The sequence below is a fragment of the Bidens hawaiensis genome, unplaced genomic scaffold (assembly GCF_021521415.1).
Source record: "Bidens hawaiensis isolate Kalapana, Puna unplaced genomic scaffold, B.hawaiensis_p1.1 tig00044970_1, whole genome shotgun sequence".
Classification (NCBI taxonomy): domain Eukaryota; kingdom Viridiplantae; phylum Streptophyta; class Magnoliopsida; order Asterales; family Asteraceae; genus Bidens; species Bidens hawaiensis.
In genome coordinates, this window is record NW_027498003.1 from 79,083 (window position 1) to 98,371 (window position 19,289).

At 34.2% G+C, this 19,289-nt stretch overlaps 3 protein-coding genes across 8 annotated transcripts; all 3 read left to right on the forward strand.

The window, feature by feature from the left end:
• Positions 1–1,169: 1,169 nt before the first annotated feature.
• On the forward strand, positions 1,170–6,781 carry LOC143595388 (uncharacterized). The gene is made up of 5 exons (XM_077074414.1): positions 1,170–1,423; positions 2,847–3,786; positions 4,555–4,650; positions 4,744–4,880; positions 6,313–6,781. Exons 1-5 carry the CDS (start codon positions 1,170–1,172, stop codon positions 6,497–6,499), a joined length of 1,614 nt encoding a protein of 537 aa, XP_076930529.1. The 3' UTR covers positions 6,500–6,781.
• Positions 6,782–8,750: 1,969 nt separating this feature from the next.
• Positions 8,751–10,163, forward strand: LOC143595401 (DNA-directed RNA polymerases II and V subunit 8A-like). 2 transcript variants are annotated; one of them, XM_077074426.1, is made up of 5 exons: positions 8,751–8,880; positions 8,962–9,119; positions 9,210–9,304; positions 9,704–9,809; positions 9,930–10,163. In XM_077074426.1, exons 1-5 carry the CDS (start codon positions 8,808–8,810, stop codon positions 9,948–9,950), a joined length of 453 nt encoding a protein of 150 aa, XP_076930541.1. In that variant the 5' UTR covers positions 8,751–8,807; the 3' UTR covers positions 9,951–10,163. The 2 variants fall into 2 exon arrangements, with proteins under 2 accessions (XP_076930541.1, XP_076930542.1); XM_077074427.1 differs by having other exon boundaries at positions 9,936–10,163.
• Positions 10,164–11,342: 1,179 nt separating this feature from the next.
• Positions 11,343–17,908, forward strand: LOC143595396 (vacuolar-sorting receptor 2-like). 5 transcript variants are annotated; one of them, XM_077074420.1, is made up of 12 exons: positions 11,343–11,684; positions 12,534–13,226; positions 13,499–13,587; positions 13,686–13,755; positions 13,971–14,054; positions 14,190–14,266; positions 14,759–14,840; positions 14,908–14,990; positions 15,097–15,163; positions 16,596–16,745; positions 16,976–17,061; positions 17,583–17,908. In XM_077074420.1, the coding sequence occupies exons 1-12, from the start codon at positions 11,396–11,398 to the stop codon at positions 17,679–17,681; spliced, it is 1,869 nt and encodes a 622-aa protein (XP_076930535.1). In that variant the 5' UTR covers positions 11,343–11,395; the 3' UTR covers positions 17,682–17,908. The 5 variants fall into 5 exon arrangements, with proteins under 5 accessions (XP_076930535.1, XP_076930534.1, XP_076930537.1 ...); XM_077074419.1 differs by having other exon boundaries at positions 16,596–16,739; positions 16,952–17,061; XM_077074422.1 differs by having other exon boundaries at positions 16,596–16,739.
• Positions 17,909–19,289: the final 1,381 nt, after the last annotated feature.

Here is a 19,289-nt window from a genome sequence, read left to right on the forward strand (position 1 = left end):
TTTATTTTGGATATTATTATTATTATTATTATATAACTAATCTTGTGATTACCAACGTTAGTTTAGTTACTAACATAAAATAATTAACTAATAAGCTCTTATATATAAGTCGTACTTCCCATTAAAATTCGTCACACGACGAACTTGAGCCTCTAAACACTCACGAGTTGATAACACATAACTAAAATTCGATAGAAACGGAGCTTGAGTTTGAACTTTCTTGCACTATAGAAGTCCAAACTTGAAATCCGAACTCAAACTTAATTGGGTTTAAACACATCTCGACTCATTACGTGCTATTTTCGTGTATTAATTTATGTATTTTTTTTTTCATTTATGCTCCTTGATATTATAATTAAAACACATATAATATAGATTGTTTTAGTAGTGCTCTTGCTTTTGTAACATTAGGTGCATGGCCTAATGGCCAAAGAGATGGATATTGGGACATGATTCATACTAGCTTTTCTTTAGTAGGATTCCCACTCATTTAGGTATCCTTACCAAATGGAATATATTATAAAACATGTTGAATCAGTTCTTAAAACTCGAATTTTCCTATATTTGCACAACAGATACATTATTTCAATTAAATTAGTTTTTCATTCTAATTTCTATGACGTAATTTGTCACAAAAAATAATCATTTGTTACTAACTTACTATGCTGTCTATGCATCCACTACAAAATCTACCACTTTTAGGCCCAACTTCATTAATCAGGCCCAAATTCTTTTGGTTTTTGTCCAACTCCTTTTATTCATCCAAATTTTAAGCCTAAATATCAAAACCAAAATGAACATAAACCAAAAACACGAAAAAAAAACCCCGAACCGAACCTAAACCAAAACCAAAATCAAAACCAAAACTGAATCATAACCAAAAACCAAAAATCTATCTTCAAGCCCAAAGACCAAAACTTAACCTAAACCAAATATCAAAACCACATTCATTATTTTCACCCAACTCTTTTTACTCGGCTCAAAATTTTCAAACTCAACAACTAAAACCAAATTATAACCAAAAACCGAAAAATCTTAAACTAAACGGTTTCCAAAAACCATTTCCGTTTCCGCAACCCGACTTCGTATCGGAACTCGGAAGTCCGAAACCGAGCTCTAGAGTATTCGTTACACACAAACACGTCGTCTATATTCACACACACAGAGAAATGAGAGACTACAATGGCGATCGATTATTACTGTACCTAGGTTTTATATTATTATTATTATTATTATTATTCAGCTTCTCAATTGCACCGATCAAAGCTTCGATTCACGAGTACCACCGCGAGTTATTCACGCCGCAGTTGAACGCCTACCTCTTTCACGGCGGAAGCGAAGGCTTATTCGCATCTAAACGTCACGAAGATCATGATCTCAACAACACCGATATTAAACCTCTCGCCGGCAAATCCTTCATTAGGTTTTTTTACACTTATTATTATTATTATTAGCATTATTATTAGCATTATTGTTATTATTAGCATTATTATTATTATTATTAGCATTATTATCATTATTATTATTATTATTATTATTATTGTTATTAAGGTGACGGAAATTGAAGGTTGACTGAGTGATTGAATATGTGAGAAGAGTGTATTGAATTGATAGGGATGTTATTAATGATTTTTAGGCCTATAAATGAACCGAATGGACATGAGTGAGGCGTGTTCGTGAATCGTGATCGTTCTTTTTTGTTCTTTTGAAAGCTAAACGAACAGTTCATGAACGAATAAACTTAAACCGACATAATTGAACAAATATTTGACCAAACATAAACAGCATAAGTTAAAATAACGGAAGTTGAATGGTTAGGTGACTAACGTAAGTTAGGGATGTTATTAATCACTTTTAAGATAACGGCTAACGGAATTTGAATGGATAAGTGAGCAACTGAATCTGTGAGAACACTGAATCACTGTATTGAATTGATAAGGATCTTATTAATCACTTTTAGGCCTGTAAACAAACCGAATGAACGTTCGTGTTTGTTTTTGAAAAACATAAACGAACAGTTCACGAACACAGACGCACATGAAGAAATAAACTTAAAAGGACATAATTGAACAAACGTAAACAAACAAACATAAAAGGACGTTCACCAACACTATTGAACAAAAAAACACGTGTTCATGTCCGTTCGTGTAATTAAATGAACAAAAGAATTTGCTCGTGTTCGTTCGTTTATTGGATAAACGTATATAAACAAACGTCTCACCTAACAGTTCATGAACGTTCGGTTCGTTTACAAGTCTGAGTTCATTTTCTTTATTGTATAGTTCATTTAGCTTCTTGAGGTAGCCTGAAATATATGTTATTTAACTGTGGAGAATCTTTTTATAAATGAGTTATATGGACTTCTTATATTAATGTTTTAATCATTAATGTATATTATACACTTTATACTCTTGACTTCTTACTGTAACAGTGCTTGTTTTAACTAGTTTTCTATAATTGATCTCTTAATGCCCTGACCAGAGACCGAATCAAGTCAAGTCAGGCTGAGCTGCACACATTTTTTTGTTTTGTTTATTAATAGAAAATGATTAATGCATTGGCTATGATTAAAATAACAATATGAATATTGACTAGTAAATACAATAATAGTCAAAATCTTAGAATAAAACTATTAGGAGGTTTTAGACATTATAAGTAGACTTTCAAGTTGTATCATAACTCCAATAAAATGTTTCTAAATATATCAGTCAGACTTAAATCTGATTCAGTCTTATATTCCCTTCTTTTGCATTTGTTCACTGTGCTGAAATATGTATTCCTATACTAAAATCTGCTGATATTTAAATTGAGTAGAAGATTTAAAAGCTTTTATCTTGGCATTTCAGATTTGAAAGTGTAACCTTCAAAAGGACAGCTGAATCAGCCAAAATTCAAAATGAGATGCAGAGTAGAACCGGATTAGTTGAAGCAATTATATTCGAGGTAAAAGATACCGAACGAATCGGTGGCAATTTTCTGAAAAACAATTCCAATGTGTTATGTTGCAACCCAAGGCTTTCAGCAGACAGATCCTGCACAGTAGGCGAAGTTATTATCCAAAAAGACGGAAATAACCCTGAATGGCCGAAACGCATTCAAACCTTCTTTGAAGGAAATAATCAAGAAGTTAAAATGACTCCTCAATCGGTTGAGATAGATAAAACCGGTATGTATTATCTTTATTTTATGTATTGTGATCCACAACTCAAAGGTACAACAATAACCGGAAAAACCGTTTGGCGAAATCCCGACGGGTATTTACCCGGGAAAATGGTTCCGTTGATGACGTTTTATGGGTTCATGTCGTTAGCTTATCTTATTCTCGGGCTTGGTTGGTTTTTAAGATTTGTGCAATTTTGGAAAGATATAATGCAATTGCATTATCATATCTCGGCTGTAATGGCTCTTTGGATGTGTGAAATGGCGTTTTGGTACTTTGATTATTCAAATCTTAGTGTGACCGGCAGTCGGCCCGTGGGTATTACTTTATGGGCGGTTACAATTAGTGCTGTTAAAAAGACGCTTTCTCGGTTATTGTTGTTGGTGGTGGCAATGGGATACGGTGTGGTGAGGCCCACGCTAGGTGGTGTGACCTCGAAAGTGTTGATACTCGGTTTCGCTTATTTTGTTGCTTCTGAGTCGCTTGAGGTTGTTGAACATTTGGGGAATATTAATGATTTTTCTGGAAGGACAAAATTGTACTTTGTGTTGCCGGTTGCGTTTTTGGATGCTTGGTTTATTTTGTGGATATTTTCGTCTTTATCCAAGACGCTGGAGAAGCTTCAGGTAATGTTTTCTTCCTAATGAATTCGTTTTAAAAAAATAATCTTTTTTTTTGTATGGTTCGAAACCTTGTTGGGTTGACCCGCTGTAGGCGAATCGAAGTGAACTGTGCAGTGGGAAGTTCGTTTACAAATCCACAAACAAACATCTACACGTGTCTTAATCGTTCATTTATGTTTTTGTGAACGTTCACTTATGTTTATTCATTTAAATTCGTTAATATATTCATTTAAATGTTTTACCCATTACTATTTTTAGTTTTAAAAATGTTTTTTGGCCAAACACGTTCACATTTACTTTTTAATTGGTTTTTGTTAAGTTATATTCTTTTTTCTATGTTAAGTTATGCTTATTCCTTTACATTCTTGAACCGTTCTCTTATACTGTTAACGAAAGAACATAAACTAACAGGGCCATACACATCTTTTAAACAAACGAACATGACCAAGAAAACCGCATTCGTTTAATTGCCCGTGTTTGATTGTTCGGATAAAGTTAAACGAATGAACATGAAAATGCTTCCTTCGTGCTCGTTCGGTTCTTTTACAGGCCTACCTGAAACACTTTATGTTTTTTTTTTAAATTTAGATATAAGTGATATATGGTTAGTTTATTCAGTTACAGTTGGATATTGTTTTATATAATGTGATTTAGGAGGCCGTATGCATAAAAAAACACTTCTATTATTTCAGTAATAATGTGACTTTATGTTCAATCTCTTACATAATTGGCATTTAAAATCCGTGTGTTAAATATGATATTTATTATTAGATGAGGAGAAGCATTGCAAAACTGGAGGTTTATAGAAAGTTCACAAACGCACTTGCTCTTTTTGTGCTTATTTCTATTGCTTGGATTGGTTATGAGGTATGAGGTACCATTTATGTCTTTTTAAGATATAATTGTTTATTTATTATTTCTTCTAATTGTTATTTTTTAATTCAACAATGAATGTTACAGTTATACTTTAATGCAACCGACCCAATAAGCGAGCTATGGCGTATTTCCTGGATTATCCCTGCTGTCTGGTCACTGCTTGCTTTCTTTCTTTTGGTAGTTATATGCGTTCTTTGGGCTCCTTCCCGCAATCCCACTAGGTAATCTTTTTATTTGTTGATAATTAAAATTTTGTACAAAAAGCAGCTTGGGCTAACCCAAACCGTACAAAATTTATCTGTTTTGAACTGACCCCTTTATCCAACCCATTCTATATTCCCATTTTGCCCCCTCTATTTCTTATTTATGTTTCCTTTTAGATTGTATAAAACTCTTTCTTTCGTAATTGCTGAAGGGTATTTTCTGCAATTTTCATTTTGACAACTTTTTACCGTCATTTTGTTTTCCCATTGTCATAATAACACAAAACAAGTCATGTTGATATGGGTTCACAAGATTCTTTAACTTCATTCTTGGAGGGTATTCTATTAAATTTACTAGACAAAATAGAAAGTGGCTGGTTTTGCCCATTTACTTGTATCCTTGGTTGATTCATGTTATGCTTCATTCAAAAGTCAGAACAAGTCAAATGGTTTGAAAGCCGCAAAAAATACAGTTTTTAAAGGGAAAAGACTTTGTTATTGTAATAAGTATAGTTTTTTTTAATCATATTTAATGTTTTATTCATCTATAAAACATGGACAGAAGCAGTGTTTTCAAGTAGGGTTGTAAACGAACCGAGCCTTAGCTCGTCTAGGCTTGAGCTTGGCTTGTTTCAAGCTCTTTTTTCAAAGCTTGAGCTCGGCTGGTGCGTAGTTTTCAAAGCTGGAGCTTAGCTTGTCTGTATATATAAATTTATAAGTTTTAATATATTTTAATTATAATTTATATAAATAATATATGTGTGAACCCTCGGGTGGGCAAAAGTAAAATTGCACTAATTTTGACGTTATTTTACTAATTTTGTGAAAATAACGTTAAAAGTGATGGAAGGTTAATCAGGCATCATGTGGTGGCGTTGATAGCCGAAAGACAAGGGTACATGCACCAATCAGCCGGCGTCCCGATGATTGAGTGCTATGTGCCTTATGTAATATGTCCAAGGCTTGATGCAAAACTACTATCGAGCCGGGGGTCTCACCGGAAGCAGCCTCTCTATCCCCATGGGGTAGAGGTAAGGCTGTCTACATCTTACCCTCCTCAGACCCTACCATAGCTTTGCTATTGGTGGGATATACTGAGTACGATGATGATGATGATAAATAATATAGCATATTATTTAGTTTTTTTTATCATATTTTTATATATAATATTAGCTTTCATAAATATATATATTTTAGATAAAATATATGTAAAAATCGGGCTCGTTTAGGCTTGCTAGCCAGCTCAAACTTGATAAGTGAAGCTCAGTATTGGGCTCGTTTTTTTAAACAAGTTTTTGTTTTTATGCTCAAGCTTGTTTAATCTCGGCTCAATTTGAGCTTTTAGCGAGCCGATATCAAGTAGTTTATACCCATTTTCCTACTCGGGTTTACAATAGTGTTTAGTTTTGTAGAGTTTTAAGGAATAACATGTTTGTCGTGTGGATTCTAGATACGCGTATGCAGGGGATACAGGAGATGACTATGACGAGGAGGCGATATCACTTACAACAGGAGTGAAAGTGGACGGCGGTGAAGCTGGAACCACAGTGATGGAAAGGAAGGAAAAGAAAGGGTTGGGGTCAACTGATCATCTTATCGGGCTAACTGAGGTTCTTGCAGAAGACAAACGAGAATGAACAATGAACAAACGGTGTTGTTTTATGTCGTGTGTCGTGTATGTATTAAAGGGTTACTAACTGGTTTGAATATACCATGGAGTTGTAAGATGTAGAATGATGATAGAAGTTAGAAAGCACACTAGTAGTTGACTCTTTTTTCTTCTTTTTTTTGCATGTGTAGAACGCGATAAAAAATGTCTAAGCCGAATCAAAGCGGTTGGTTTGAGATTTATATGGTTCGATTGTGGGTGTTGGATGGCTTGATTGACCCGACCTAGCTAACCAACTCAACGTCTCAGTCGGTTTTGGTTACCCATAATATTTGTATAAGATAAATTTGAATCTTACCGTAACCGTCTCTTAATGTTAACTAGCTTGAAACTGTGTGTTATTATATACATCAAATTGGCCCAAGTGGGAATTCGTAAACCCTGTGAGGTTCAAACCCGAGATTAAAGCCTTGATTCGTCCCTGTTGTCCTTCGAATCAGTCCAAGTGGGAATCATACCCGTGTTTTCACTAAGGTAAGGGAGGACATGACATGCCTCTTACCTTCTCAGGAGGACGTTAACGCCGGGCACTCCACTTGGTTTAATAGATATTAAAATTTATATTATGATAGTAGTTAGGCCTAGAGGTGCACAAAAAACCCGAACTCGTAACCGGACCTAAAAAACCCAAAACCAAGTTTGTTTATACCCGGGGTTTTAATACTCAGAACACGTACCCGACCATACCCGTAGGGTAAGAATGGAGTATGCATTTCGGTACCAAAACCCGTACCCGAACCGGACCCGATTTGTACCCGGTAATACCCGAAACCCGGAACCGGGTTTTTTATACCCAGGGTTTTAATATCCGAACATGTACCTGACCCTATCCGTAGGGTACGAATAGGGTATGCATTTCGGTACCAAAACCCGTACCCGAAACGGACCCGATTTGTACCCGGTAATACCCGAAACCCGAACCACCCGGAACCGGGTTTTTTAAATACCAGATCTTTACCCGAAAAATATATGAAAATTACCCGAAAAATATCCCTAAAAATCCAATTTATACTCAAAAAATATCCGGAAAAATGCCTGAAAAAACCCGAAAATACGGTTTTTCAATATATGAAAATAAGGTATTCAAATACCCGACCCAAACCCGATGCATACAGTATGGTTTTTAGAGACAAAACCTGGACCCGACCTGACTTGGGTATTGTTAATACCTGATTTTCTAATACCGAACCCGGTTTCATACCCGGAACCGGTGTTTGAAAAACCCGATTTGTGCGCCTTTAGTTAGGCCCAGGTCCATGATGTCTGTCATCCATTAGTATTGGGTCCATTTGAAGTTACCGACCCGATAACCCGATTTAGAATAATATAAACCCTAACAGACCATCCAGTAGTCCAGTTCTTTCTGCTCATCCAATAATCACCTGTAAGTTCCATCAATCTAATTATGTTTTCCGTCATCATCGTTAAGAACCTGTTAGTTATTATTGACTGTGTTGAATGAATTAGGCTTAATTTTGATCAATTCAATTCAATTAGGGGTAAGCATATGCCATATATAGCTGAATGCCTAGTGATCGGTTTGGTTAATTTGGTTAGTTTGTCGGTTTTCGATTCGGTTATTTCACTCCACTGAAGAAACCGAAAACCGAAACCAAAGGTAGCTGGAATCAGTTCTGTTAATTTGTTGGTTTTTGGTTCGGTTTTGTTAACTCCAGTTAATAACCAAACCAAAACCAAAGCTAGGCTAAAACTTTTTCTTAGAAGCTGGATTTATATGAATATACTACGCAGTAGTCGATATCGCCTATCGGTCCCTTGGTAAAATACCGGTCAAATATCTTTCAGAATAGACCGATATCAGTGTTTTAAGTTTTAATTATCAGTTTTTAGTGTTTCAAGTCTTAATAATCAGTTCCTACTTGTTACGATTGTTAGTGTTTTGCAAGTTTTAAAAGGTTAATTTGTTAATGGTAGGAGGAGAGTTTACTGAATTGTTACTCTTAAATGGCTATATATATATATATATACACGAATTTTGCATGATGTTAAAATTAGTGATATCTCACTGCGATAACCAATATCTCAAATATCGGTCATTGACCGCTATCGATATTTTTCCGCATTAACTGCTTACTTGCTTAGTGAACCCGATGGTGTAAAAAAAAACCGATAACCAATTTTCTGTTACTTTGGTTTTGTGTTGATTTCGGTCAACGGTTTGGTTTGGTTATTTCTCTCACCCCTGTGCAATATCATAATAAGTTTGAATTAGTAAGTTTCTTGTTACATAGGTGAATTTGATTCGTGTCTGAAAGATGGTTGAAACTCTGTTTGAAGACATATTTAGAGTTGATCAGCTCGATCCCGATGGCAAGAAATTTGACAAAGGTTAAGTCTTTGTTTCTATTACATATTATTTATCTTTGTTTTGATCTTATTGAAAAGTATTTAAAATGTTTATGTTTGTAGTTAATCGCATTGAAGCAAGGAGCGATCAATTCGATATGTACATGCAGCTGGATGTGAATACGGAGGTTTATCCTATGCATGTTGGTGACAAGTTTATGATGGTTTTAACTACTACTTTAAACTTAGACGGAACTCCCGACAGTGGATTTTTTACTCCGGTAATTTGTTTTCAACACATTTTTTTTAAATATAACTTCACCAATAATTTAGCCCAAGGTTTTTTTATGGAATTCTGTTTCTATTTCCAGGGTGGCAGAAAGTCTCTTGCTGACAAATTTGATTATGTGATGCATGGAAAGTTGTACAGGATATCCGAGGAAGGCTCGGGAGCCAATGTTAAAGCGTATGTCTGATTCTTATAGTATCTATGTGCTTTTTGTCGTATAAATTATATATGTATATATATGAATTAATCCACACATATCGTATATATTTGGACTAAAGGCGTAGAAAACAATTTAGGCCCTTGATCAGATCAGTTTAATGGTAACGATTAAGTTAGTGACGGTTTTGTAATAAATTGGTATATAGTCCCCTGCTGACCTATATAATTGAATACTAGTTCTACCAAACATTTGACATTTTTAGTGTTATAAAAAGGTATATATGATGTCATGTAATTTAAAAGATGTATATCAGTTTTTGAAACTGTATAAGTTTTATATGTAATTAATCCGATTATGAGATTATCCAATGAAATATGGTCAAGACGGCTTATGTCTTACTTGCACGTGTTTTTCAGGGACCTTTATGTTTCATTCGGCGGTTTATTGATGTTGTTGAGGGGTGACCCCTCAATTGCAGCTAAATTTGAGCTTGATCAGAGGTTGTTCATTCTTATGAGGAAGGTAATAAAAAAGACTTTGTTTTGTTTTTTGTAATTTTACTTATGTCGCCCGGCCCGTTTTGCTGCATTTTGTTGTTTGAGCTCATAAGATTTTTCTGTCTTTTTTTTTTTTTATTATTAGTTGCAGGTGGACAAGGCTTAGTTCAACATGTCTGAATCTGTGTGTTCTAAAGCAGGCTGATGCTCAGTTATGACTAATGAGATTATATTAATATCAATCAGATGTAAAATATGTTGACAACTATAAGTTGCTCATACATGATGTGTACTTTTGAGCTATGATTTACTCATTATGGTATGCATTGGTGACACTTTGTATTTCAGGACTTGCTTGCAATTTATTTTGTTTTGACAAGATTCCTCTTGTATTGTGGAAAAGTTAATCACGCACACCGGACCGTTCAAGAGGGGCATAGCCTCCAAGTGATTAATTACACTAAAATTAATAACCTTCTTTTGTGAATTGTTGTTTGTGTATTGATCAGATAATTCTGATTAGGGATGTTGATTTTTATCACGATACAAAATTATTAGGTTTGCGCCATATAACCCGTTTAGTAAGTGGCCTGTGTTCCGGTTGAACTTTCTAACTCATTTTTACAACACACCAATCAATGGGTTAAGTGATCAAGTTAATTATAGTTGATGTTTTTGACACAAATACAAATACGGGTTGTGTTTGGTTGAACAATTCAACTCGCCAGTCAAACTAACACGATTGATAACGTTATTTCTAATTGATAACTTTTAAGATCAATGAATGTTATTAAAATTTTCATTTTCTTTATATATATATATATATATATATATATAGGATGAGTTTCATTACAGAACTGTTAAATTATTTAAGAACTTGAAGGAACCATTGAAACCTAACGTTTTTTATAAAAGTATTTGTATGTCAATGTTATTTGAGTGTAGTTTCATTATTTTGTATATCAATATATATTATTACAATTCTGAAAATTAGTTTTTATACATATCTATGTTTTATTTTACACCTATGTAAATTTGGTAGTACATAAATTTTACACGTATGTAAACTTGTGATTAAGATATGTAATCAAAATTTTTTATATAAAATATGATAAAATTACTCTTAAATAATGTTAGTATATAAAAAAATTAAAAAAATGTTTGATTGTTTAGAGTTCCTAACAGTTCTTAACTTTTTTGGAGTTTTTAAATGATACCAACCATATATATATATATGTATGTAATTATTTTATAAATATTCATGAATATTAAAACATTAGGTGTCATGAAGATCCTATTTTTATCCAAGTAAACCTATATTTAGAAACTGTCCATCAAACAAAGACTTGATCAAATTATGTTTGTTTGATCAAATTATGCCTGTAAACTTCGCTATGATTTACACTTGTATTTTAGTCACAAACAACACATTTCCACACCTTTGCATTTTTCTCTTCTTTTGTTCATCTTATTATTCTCAACTGAAATCCATGCCAAATTTATAAAAAAAAAAAAAAATCATCTTTTAAAGATTTCAACCCAAATTCGTTCATCTTATTCTCAACACGAAAACCATTGTTCGGTTTCTTATGAAACTGAAATAAAAGTACCATGAAACTAGAGTTGGCAATATGTGTTTTGTTGTTGATGTGTGGATCAACATTGGGAAGATTTGTGGTTGAGAAGAATAATTTGAGGGTGACATCACCACAAAATTTAAAAGATACATATGAATGTGCAATTGGTAATTTTGGTGTTCCTCAATATGGAGGTACATTAGCTGGTGCTGTTGTCTATCCTAAGTTTAATCAAAAGGCATGCAATAGCTTCTCGGATCATGTTACTTTCAATTTCAAATCCGGTGCTGGTCTTCCGGTTTTCCTTCTTGTTGATCGTGGCGGTAAATTTTGATTCGAATCCCTCTTTCAAATATGTTGTTGTGATATCGAATCATCTATTATAAACTCATGCATTCATTGCTTGTTGCGCATTTGGTTGACAAAAAAAATCTAAAAAACGAGATAATATATATGAATATTATTATATTAACCAATATAGTCCACTTTGCTCATAAAAAACTTACGACTTTGTTTTTGGTTATCTGGGTGGGGACTTATAGGAGGACACACGTCCTAGAACTTATCTCACCGAAACACTTAACCGTGAACAAGTTGGTTAAGTTTGAGCTCGGCTTGTTTGGCTTAATAGGGGTTGAGAAAAGTTTTTTCCAAGTTCAAGCTTGACTCGTCTATTATCATTTAATTAATTATTTAGATAAATTACTTGTATACAAATGATATGTGTATACAAATAAAATATTATATAGTTATTTTTGTAATATCCATAATATAGATATAAATAGATTTTTAAAGTAAAAAAACATACAAATAACCAGAGTAATTAATATTGTTATGCTTGTTTTTGTTTTTGAAATCGAGTTTTAATCGTCACGCTACTCCATTTATTGTAGTGTAATTATTATTACACTATAACTTCGTTGAGCTCTGTATATAAAGCTTGGCATCAGACTCGTTTATTAGTACATTTTACTTTTTAATTTGTTCGATTTTAGTTTCTAACGAGTCGATCTCGAACAATGAGCTACCCTCATGGTTTACACCTCTTTCCATAGCCAAAACACACACAAAAAAATTGCAAATAGTTTCCTTGTAAAAAAAATATATATTCTATTAAAAAAAATAATTTATCATCAGTTCAAGTTAAATGTACACAAATTTGTTTTTGGCAGATTGTTATTTTACATTAAAGGCATGGAATGCACAGAAAGCTGGAGCAGCTGCAGTTCTTGTAGCCGATGACCGGCCCGAGCCCTTAATCACCATGGACACACCCGAAGAAGGCCATGCCCGAGCCGATTACTTACAAAACATATCCATCCCATCAGCTCTCATAAGCCAGTCACTTGGTGAAGCCATTAAAAAAGCCTTAAGCAAACCAGACATGGTAAAAGTAAATCTTGACTGGAGAGAAGCTCTCCCACACCCTGATGACCGAGTCGAATACGAGTTCTGGACAAACAGCAATGACGAGTGCGGCCCCAAATGCGACAGCCAAAAACAGTTTCTTAAAGATTTTAAAGGGGTGGCTCAAATATTGGAAAAAAAAGGTTACACTCAGTTTACACCACATTATATTACTTGGTATTGTCCTGAGGCTTTTATCTTGAGTAAACAATGTAAGTCTCAGTGTATTAATAATGGGAGATATTGCGCTCCGGACCCGGATGAGGATTTTGGCCGCGGGTATGATGGGAAAGATGTTGTCGTGCAAAATTTGCGGCAAGCGTGTTTTTTTAAAGTTGCTAATGAATCGGGAAAGCCGTGGCTTTGGTGGGATTTTGTGACGGATTTTGCGATTCGATGTCCGATGAGAGATGAGAAGTATACTAAAGAGTGTGCTGAAGATGTGATTGCATCACTTGGTGAGGTTTTAAAACATTTAATGACTGATTAAATGTACAAATAACTAGAGTAATTAATTATTATTACACTGTAACTTTTGAACTAGAGTAATTATTATTACACTGTATTATTTTTTATAACATAATTATTCTCGTTCAAAACTTTAATTACTCTAGTTATTTATATGTTTAGTATGTTAATTTTATTTGTATCGGATCTCATCCTTATAATAATGTGATTAGTGACTGTTTAAGTTCTTATGTCACTAAATACTTGTGGCTATCTTTCTCAGGTGTTGATGTGAAGAAAATACGAGAATGCGTGGGCGATACAGAAGCAGATGTGGAAAACCAAGTGCTCAAAGCCGAGCAGAACGCGCAGGTTTATTGATCAATTTAGAAGAATTTACGATATAATTAAAATACTCGACTAGTTTTGGAATCAAGAGGTTTAAAGAGGTTATGTTTGTGATTTCACAGATAGGTAAAGGCCCCCGCGGAGATGTCACTATATTGCCAACACTCATCATAAACAACAGACAATTTCGCGGTATGAAACATTAACAAGAATTAAGATTCAAATATAGCTCGATCGCCACATAAACCCGTAGAAATGTTTACTCCACACATCCTAACTTGTAACAATATTTATACAATTATACCCATTTCTCTTTGATCTTAAGTAAATCCAACTAAAATAATATGACACTAAGATCACCAACAACATATAGACATTTGATATCCATATAAATGTAACTTGACCAGGTAAGCTCGATAAAGGAACGGTTTTAAAGGCCATTTGTTCAGGATTTGAGGAGACAACAGAGCCAGTCATTTGTTTAAGAGACGGTCAGTTCTTCTTTAGACATGTTACTTATTAACTTGTATAATTTCTCCTATTTTATCATAACTTAAACTTCAAATATTACATGAAGTCACATGTACACTTAATTGAATCGAGTTATCTATTTATGATGCTTCTAGGAATTGAAACAAATGAGTGTATGGAAAACAACGGTGGATGTTGGATCGACAAAGCTTCAAACATCACAGCCTGCAGGGTACGAAGAGCTTTTTCTCATGATCTTTATTGGTTTGTTTTCACTACTAGAAAAAGAGATGTTTATCTACAACTGAATTCGTAGGAAATTTGTTAGAAAATCCAGTTTCTAACAATTTTCCAACAAAAACTTATGTTGGAAAAACACATGCTTGAAAATCGTTTTCAACCGTTTTCCAACAACTTTTCTTACAAAATACGACTTTTCTACAAAAACTATTTTGACTTAACATATTGCTTACTAGATAATATTGTAGCAAAGTTGGAGCTTATTTTTTTGTTGGAAATTTGTTGGAACTACTTGTCGTAGGAGATTTTGTAGGAATTTTTTGTGAGAAAATGACTTATTTTCTAGTAGTGTTTGGAATTTTGTAGCATAACACCAAAAAAATAAAATAAAAAAATTAGGGTGGACGGCTGCCACCCAGGGATACACCTAGGTCCGCCTGGTTTCACATAATATTGTTTTCTATGATTTGGTTGGTTTGTGTAGGATACTTTTAGGGGAAGAGTGTGCCAATGTCCAATTGTTCAAGGCGTAAAGTTTTTTGGCGACGGTTATAAACACTGTGAAGGTAATTTGTATACCGCATCATCTTTTGTCAATGTGGTTTTACCGATCAATGCCATATTTTGTTGCAGCTTCGGGAGCTTTACGTTGTTGGCTTAACAATGGAGGCTGTTGGAAAGATAGCCAACAGGGTAGAACGTATTCGGCTTGTATCGTTAGTGCTCAATCTCTATGAATCATTATACATACACGTCTTATTTTGTTATGACATATTTTGATGTCCCGTTACGTTTTATTTCATGTTTCAAATTTTCATTCAGGATAATCATTCCAAGGGTTGCAAATGTCCACCAGGATTCAAGGGAGATGGAGTTAAAAACTGTGAAGGTACCATATGTATAGATAAATAGTACAAAATTAAAATAACACACACACACACACACACATATATATATAGGAGGGTTAACATACAATAATAGGTTATCGTACATTAAGTACGCGAGACCCTGCACCACCTGATCCTAATTGCAATTAAAACTACGTGGTGGCATAATTGTAATTAAATCAAAAAAATACTTCTCGCACAACAGATCGTCATTTGCTGCAAGCCTTCAACCATAATCAAATCATCCACAAAACTAAAGCATAATCAAAATCGATAAACCCATTATCGCTATAGTTTAATAATCTTCAAATTGATCAAAAATTGTTGATTTAATCAATAGAATTGATGTGTAGGAGGCTTTAGAATTATCAATCGATTATGAAATTGCATAATAATACACTTAATTGAGCTATGATTAGGGTTCATGTTTAAACGTTCTGCACAAAAACTTTAAACGTTCTGGACTTTTTGTACAGAACTTCTAATTTTTTTGTCTAGAACTTCTAAAGTAAAAAGTTTAGACCAAAATGAAAAAAAAGTTTAAACGTTCTGACCAAAAATGAACAAAAAGTCTAAACGTTCAACTAATACGTTCTGATCAAAACTACAAATTTAAACGTTCTGACCAAAACGAACACCTTTAAACGTTCAAGTTTAGATGTTTTGTACCAAAACTTTAGAAGTTCTAACAAAAGGTTTAGGAGTTCTATACCAAAACTTTAGAAGTTCTGTACCAAAGCTTTAAAGTTCTAACAAAAGGTTTAGAAGTTCAATCTAAATTCCACCCTTAAAATGTTCTAAGGTTAAACCTTTAAACGTTAAGGAAAAAAACTTTAAACGTTCAAGCCAAATTCTCATCATTAAACGTTCAGACTTAAACCTTTAAACGTTCAGTTAAAACCCATCACTCAAAACTCAAAATTGATCAATTGAAGCTTCAAATTGATGATTAATTTGATCAATTTCAAAGTTCAATTGATCAATTAGTTTAGCAATTTCAATTTCAATCGGTCAATTTGATCAACTGACCTGTGAACAACTCGTGACGGAGGAAAATGGTGTTCACGACGGTAACATCGATGGTCGCGACGGTGAATGCAATCGTTGGACGGTGACAAATTGATGAACGGTGATAGTGAAGGCGGACGGAATCGATGGGAGCAGTGTATATAGTTGATGAAATTTACAATATTGCCATCGCGTGATTTTGAAATCAACAGTGTAGAAACTCGCGTACGTAATGTACGATTAGGGATTATTGTATTGGATCTTTTATCTATTTATCTATCTATCTATCTATCTATCTATCTATCTATCTATCTATATATATATATATATATATAACCTATGTATGTTGAACACATTATTAAAGTTAGGATGTCCTAATATGTCAAACACATTAACAAAGTTATGTCCTTACTATGTACATACTAGACATTGATGAATGCGAAGAGAAGACGGCTTGTCAGTGTCCCGAGTGCAAATGCAAGAATACGTGGGGTAGTTACGAGTGTCAGTGTGGTGCCGTTGGTGGCGATTTGCTATATATTAGAGAACACGACACATGTATAAGTGAGTGTTCTTGTTTCCTATTACTCTCTTCTTTTAGAAACAACCACTTTGTTTTGAGTCTCTTTTGTATCAAATCTTGTACTCTCTAAAAACTACAAAGAAGTAGCATACATGATCTAACTAGACTATAAATGTTTTTGTTTGGAGCATTTGAGTATTATTGACTTATAGTGCTTCTATGAATTCAGCTGATGAATACTATGCTTGTTGAAAAACAGGTAAATTTGATGCTAGGCAGGAAGTTGGATGGGGCTTTGTATGGATCATCGTTCTCGGTTTGGCAGTTGCCGGAGGCATAGCGTATGCGTTCTACAAATACAGAATTCGGGTATGCATTTTCTTTAGTAACCTCTTTTATGCTTCCTTCTCCTTACATATAGAATGTGAAATAATCAATGTCACTACCACAAACATGAGTTTGTAACAATATTTTTTTTGTCTAAAATAGTACAAAGTCATAGCTAGGTATGTAAAAATATAAATTATCATTTACACTTGTAAAACATGTGAATTAATTGAAATAATTCACATATATATCAACTGAAATAATTGCAAATGCAGTTGCTAGTTTTATAAAAAAAGGTAAAATACAAACTAATCTGGCCGCAACTATTGCTACCGAATCTGTTTAGTGGTTTTAAAGATAAAAGAACAAAATAAACTCAATCTGGCCAGACAAAACGGTTGCAAATTTAGCCACCGATATGTTAGGGTCACAAATATGGTCTAAAAGTGATTTCCCACGGGTCGCAAAAGGGTAATTGAGACCGTTTTGACGACCACAAATGTTATTTCCTAGTAATATTCACCTGTACATGTTCAACTTACTTCTTAGAATATTTTGTGTAGACATACATGGATTCTGAGATCAGAGCCATCATGGCACAATACATGCCACTGGACAATCAAGCTGAAGTTGCAGCTCAAGGGCCAAACAGGAACGTCTAATCGAAAACAACCGCAACAAATTAGAAAAAAAAAACATCTTTACAAAAGCTGTCATCTTGATCCAAACCAACATTTATCTGGTTAAAGATGCATACTATACACATATATTCGGGTTACAAACTCTGGATGTAGAGAATTTTCGCAGATCTACATGTCGTTCGTGCCAATTGTCTCCTATTTAAATATTAAACATTTGAGTTTAAAAAAAGTTTACTTTAAATATTTGAGTTTTTTAAGCCGATCTAGAATCTTTCGTGAGTCAAACTCGCGTTTGATACATACGAAAACACATTGAGCTGAGCTCAAACTTTGTCGGTGGCCTTGGAAATAACACTCGAACAATTGGTTTTGCAATCAAATACCAGACTCTTGCTATTAATCCATACTCCTAATATCTAGTAAGACAAACCATTGGCGAAGCTTCTTTAGGCACAGGGGTGGCTCCCTCTGTTTTATTTGACGCAGTAGTGCAACTTTACCCAAATTTCACCTGGAAATTTTTATACGTAGTTTTTACCGTTTTTGATCGAAAAATTGAGCTTCCCCCGCCCCCACCCCTACCCCCCCCCCCCCCCGATCACCCTCGTTTATGATTTTTTCCCTGCGTTCTTGTCTAAGCTTTGCCACTGAGACAAACACATAGATAAACACGCAATTAAATCAAACTGATAACTTTAGGATCGAAAAACTGAGCCTGCCCCCCTCCCCATCGTTTATGATTTTTTCCCCGCGTTCACGTCCAAGCTTCACCACTGAGACAAACACCTAGATAAACATGCAATTAGCTAATTAGGATTAACTTCCAATAAACTTAGCAAAGATTTTCAATCTGAACTTGAGTCCTGTCAAGCTCATTTGCATCATTATATGTAACAATGACCTTGCTTTTATTCATCTTATAGACATTAACTTTTAAGATATTTTCAACTAAACTTATGATAATTATTTAGTTTTTGTTGATGAGATAGTTCACTTTAATAGACCATGAGTAAATGTTTCCCACATGTTATGTAAAGATTTAGAGAAAATAGGTGTTGGCCTTTGATATGACAACTTTAATACTTTTTAACCATTCTTTTAGCAATTCATAATGACAAAGTCGTTTTTTATTCATCTTTTGAGTCACACAAAAGTGTACAAATTGTGGTCTTGGACATCTGTTGTCCGGGGCCAGTTGATGTGAATCATTAAACATGTCATACCTTTTGAATCACGTAACGATAGTGGCTGATGACGATGAATGGTGTCGAGTAGGATGTTGAAAGACTCACTAAACGTGCAACAACCAATCAAAGGTTACAAAACTGGGTTGAACCAATTTTTGCAAGAGCCCTCAGATCGAATTAATCTTTGGCACACCCCAATAATATTCTGTGACGAAGCCAGGACGAAAACGGGTAAAATTACACCACGCATACAAATTTTGGGCTAAAAACGGGTTAATTTACACTACTGCTCAAAAAAACAGTTGGGCACCCTTGGCCCTCAATAAGCTTCGTCCATGCCAGTATTTGAGAGTTAGTGATAAAATTTAGCTGGAAGGCCCCTCTACCCAGATGTGTTTACTTTGGTCACTTTCTTATAGTTTGAGCGTAATACTTTTATTTT